At 40.2% G+C, this 4796-nt stretch overlaps 1 gene segment (V, D, J or C); it reads left to right on the top strand.

Moving 5' to 3' along the window:
• LOC140994105 (Ig kappa-b4 chain C region-like) lies at positions 1-3587 on the top strand. The segment is given in 3 exon segments: positions 1-9; positions 2072-2177; positions 3078-3587. Coding segments are annotated over 3 exon segments (453 nt in total).
• The last annotated feature ends 1209 nt before the right edge of the window (positions 3588-4796 follow it).

Genomic DNA, 4796 nt, shown 5'->3' with positions numbered 1-4796 from the left:
ATGATGCAGGTAAAAATCTGCACATCTATAATCAGTTATACGACATGAAGTAGGTCTAAAATTGGACGACTAATCCAGACCCACAATATGTTGATTAGAATGTATCATATTCTTCAATTTACTGCTATTCAAATCATTGCTGACCTATTTGCCATTGCTGTCTGAGGCCTTTAAATGCCAAGCAGGGCATTGTTGTCCTCAAGCTATTGCTGGCTAAGATATTCAGGTCACAGCTGAACGTTATAGTTAAAGTCTTAAAATCTCTAGCAGGGATTTTGTCTCCTGTAGCCATTGATGTTGAAGTTATTCAGGTCACTACTGACCATTCATTATTGCTGGCTAAAACCTATTAGTTAAGTTTTTTCAAGTTTTTGGTGACATGTTTTCTACTATGTTTCATCTCATAGCTGATTATGTCATTTCTGTTCAAATATTCATGGCTTGTTTCATTCCTGCTTGGTGAGTGAGCCGCTTGGGGGAAATATTGTCTGTGTTTTTTGGGATGCCTGGCCCTCTTATTTTGGGGAGGAATTATTTGCTGCTGCTCAGGGCAGATGTCATTTTATTGCAAAATCTCTCTAAAGAGTTGATGCACCAAATACTTTTTGTCAAGACTTGGTCAGCGCATATCATCTGTTAATCTGTTTGATCTTCAGTCTGTAATAACCTATTATTTTTTACTTAATTCAGCTGTCTCTAATTATTGAAAGTATCTGAAATGTGATTTGATGTATGCACACATTTGGTTGATAAGTGGTGTAAGTGATGATAGTGTGTGTGTGTGTGTGTGTGTGTGTGTGTGTGTGTGTGTGTGTGTGTGTGTGTGTGTGTGTGTCCTCAGTGAAGTGTATCAGTCTCTGCAGTATCTTCCAGCTGCAGCAGTCAGTTCAGTTTCTGTTCAGTCTGACTGAGGGAGGTTTTTGTACGACGGTTTTTCACTGTGTGAACACACACTGACTGCCGGGATAGTGAAAACTCTGACAGTAGTAAACTGCTGCATCTTCAGCCTGAACTCCACTGATGGTCAGAGTGAAGGCAGAGTTTGAGCCACTGCCTGTAAAACGACCTGGAATCCCTGATTCTCGAGTGCTAGCATATTTAATGAGAAGTTTAGGAGTTTCTCCATCTCTCTGTTGGTACCAGGCTAAACGGTTACTACTGTAAACATTCTGACTGGTCCGACAGTTGATGGTGACGGAGCCTCCCAGAGCAGAGCTCACTGCTCCAGGCTGAGTCACTGTGTACTGACCTCTGGACTCTGAGGACACAGAGACAAAAACATAAAGCAGCGTCATGGTTTTGTCGGCTTCATTTCAGAGGGACGGATGTTCATAGAGGAGAGGAGTTTGATTCTCTGGACTTTACCTGTGAAGCAGCAGCAGAGGAGAGTCCAGATGAGGACGCAGATCAAAGTCATGTTTTTGATGAGGAGGATTTCTGTGTCTTCTGTTGTCATGAAGGACAGCTGTCAGTCATCCAGTGTTCAACTCTCAGGACTATAAACTCTCCCAGAGCACTGGAGCATGGTGCTGCTGATGCAAAGTGGCTCTCTATGGAAATGCTCTGACTGACTCCAACAGGGACTTGGATTACTCTCATCATGCTGTTTATCAATGGATCAATCAATCAATACTGTATCAGAGTATTGATTAGGAATGTGTCAGAGCTCATCTGTATGTGTCTTTGGTTTGAGGTTGATGATCAAATTTTCTTCAGAGTATTTTATGAAATCCTCATAATTAACTGCCACACAACTCAACATCATTGTTGACACAATTATTGGAAATTGTTTGTTTTTTTAAATCATAATCTACAATGAACACGTGTTTCTGATAATTAGATACAATTAGCAGGAGTTATTAAAAAGCTCTCATTTTGAAATGTTTTATTTCAATTAGTTTGAAAGACAAATGAATTTTGCTTGTAGAAGTTTGACATTCCACAATAAAAAGGTTAAATACATATTCATACATTTAGAGTCTGTGTTTAACACTTAAACCATTATAATCAGCCACTATAACATAAACTGGGTAAACTGGGAACGTGTTTGTTGAGTTTGTTTGTGTCAAAGTCAGAGAGCCGTGTCTCTCTACAGTCAGAGGTTTTTGTACGGCGGCTCAATGAGTTTGTATCACTGTGGTGGACTTTTGGTGGAGGAACCAGACTGAATGTTAACTGTAAGTACATTTGACTCCTTTAATAACACAGATTTTGTATATTTTCTATGTGAACTTCATGGCTGTAGACCCTATAGCAATACTTGACCTGATATTTGAAATGTGATATATTCAGAATAATTCTTGAAGGCTTCACAGTGTCATTAACTAGACTGAAATCCACTCCTCTCAAACTTTATCTTTCATGTTCAACATTCTGATCAATTTTTAGTAGAAAATGACTCAACATTACTAACCCTAACCCTAACCCTAACCCTAGTATGAAGAAAATATTTTGAAAAGGTTCAGTTTAAATATTCTGACTCAATAATTCTGTCAATAACATTTGGTTCAGTGTTTAATGTGCATGTGTATTACACCATGTTTCTCCCAGACAAACTGTTTTGAAGTCAGTCCATCATTTTATCTTCGGCAAGTTTTAAAAAGTAGTTGAGTTGTTAACAGAATGGATTTGAATGTTTCAGTAATGAAGCCTGACTGTTCAGTGATGATTTCTGCTCACATGAAGAGAACAAACACATTTGATCATTTATGAGGTTTTGGCTCGAGACAAGAAATATTTAAGAGAGTTAAAACACTAAAAGTCTCACAATCTTCATCGTGTGTTTCACCATGAACCTCTGAATTTTAACTTTATTAATTATAAAGTATGCACTAGATTTACAGCGTGCCAGTTTTAACTTTTTATCTTTAGTACTGAAACCTGTCTGTCGTCATGGTTCGGCAGTGACGCCTGTCTGTTGCCATGGTTACTGAGCTCAAAGAGGGAAGTGAAACATTTCAGATCAGTTTCATCCAATCTGAGGAAGACCAACAGAACTAGAAGCTCCTCTGCTGCAGCCAACAGGATGGAGTTTAGTTGAGCTCATATAAACTTTATTAATCTCTCTCTCTCCGCAGTGGGTCGAGTCGTCCCCACCCTGACGGTGCTGCCCCCCTCCAGTGAGGAGCTGCAGCAGGGGACGGCCACGCTCATGTGTCTGGCCAACAAGGGCTTCCCCTCAGACTGGAGTCTGTCCTGGAAGGTGGACGGCAACAGCAGAAGCAGCAGCAGCAGCTGGGAGGAGAGCAGGAGCCCCGGGGTGCTGGAGAAGGACGGCCGCTACAGCTGGAGCAGCACCCTGAGGCTCCCTGCAGACCAGTGGAGGAAGGTGGGCTCTGTGACCTGTGAGGCCACCCAGGGCTCCCAGACTCCAGTCTCAGAGACACTGAGGAGAGACCAGTGTTCCCAGTCCTGACCTGACTCACTGGGACTCTGCTGCTGGTTTTACTCTCATACTGCTCTCAGTCTGCAACACTGTCTCTCTCTCTCTGTCTTTTTTCTTTCTTCTACCTCTTTAGTTCCCTCACTCACTCTCTAATCACATGTTTCATTCACAAAGTTTTGTTGCTTGTTGTCATTCAGATTATTTCAACACAATAAAGACTATTTCATCAAATCACTTGTTGTCATGTTGTGTCTTTGACAGATAAACTGTATGTGTCTTATGTATGAAGTGTCCCATTGGTTGAAACACTCACATGGTTTTACAAGTGTCCAGAAAGTCAAATGAATCCTATAAACTATAAAGTCTGAAGAGAATTTATTGCACTTGAAGGATATTATCAGCATATTATATCATCATCGTATCATTATCAGCAGTGTCATTTTAACATACAAAACAAGTGATGAGCTTTTCTATGAACACAAGCCCATTAAAAACGTAGTGTGTTGAGGTTTGTTGAACATTAAACATGTGACTAAAATGCAAATTGTATGTATTTCAGATTTAATGAGAAATGCTTTAAAAATAATGTTTAAAGACAGGGTGCATTCAGGGTGATTCAGCTCAGTGTCTCTTGAGCTGAGGGAGGTTTTTGTACGACGTTGTGTCACTGTGTGAACGGGTGGCTGTGATCCTGCTGACAGTAGTAAACTCCTGCATCTTCAGTCTGAACTCCAGTGATGGTCAGAGTGAAGTCGGTCCCAGACTGACTCCCACTGAAACCATCTGAGACTCCTATATCACACCAATATGTGGTTGTGAATTATCTGTGTCGGCAGTAGAAGATGTGATCACACTGTAAAATATGCAAACTACCATCTGTGTTTACAGTTAAAGGAAGTTTGAGTTTTTCCTGCACTAATTCAAGGTAATAAAGTTCATTTATCTGTCATGTTGCAATCCAAGGTGCACAATGAAATGTTAGCTGTAGCCCCTTCATGCTACACACACGTAGACCATCTATACAAATATTTATCCCTTTTTCTGCATGGTGTGCACTAACGCGGACAAATATTTGTAAGTCAATATGAAGCATTAAAGCTGGAGTAACATGTCCGATCCTCCATGTGGTGGACCCTTAGAGCCCTGCGCCAATTAAAGTCGATTATTTGTATCTGTTCATAATTTAGAGATATGGCATCATAAATTAAAAATAGCAGAGACAAGAGGAGATGCACCGAGTACATCTGTAATAAATGTTAAATCCTGAACACCAGGTGTCAGAATTAAATGTATTCAGATTGTAACAACATATATTTTGTACATTTTCTGACTGAAAGTACATCTGTCCACTCCAGAGGACCTTAAACACCAAATGTTATATGCTGCCCATTTTAAATCGGCCTCATTTTGC

This window comes from Pagrus major, chromosome 3 (assembly GCF_040436345.1).
Source record: "Pagrus major chromosome 3, Pma_NU_1.0".
Classification (NCBI taxonomy): domain Eukaryota; kingdom Metazoa; phylum Chordata; class Actinopteri; order Spariformes; family Sparidae; genus Pagrus; species Pagrus major.
This window is presented reverse-complemented; position numbering and strand designations above follow the sequence as displayed.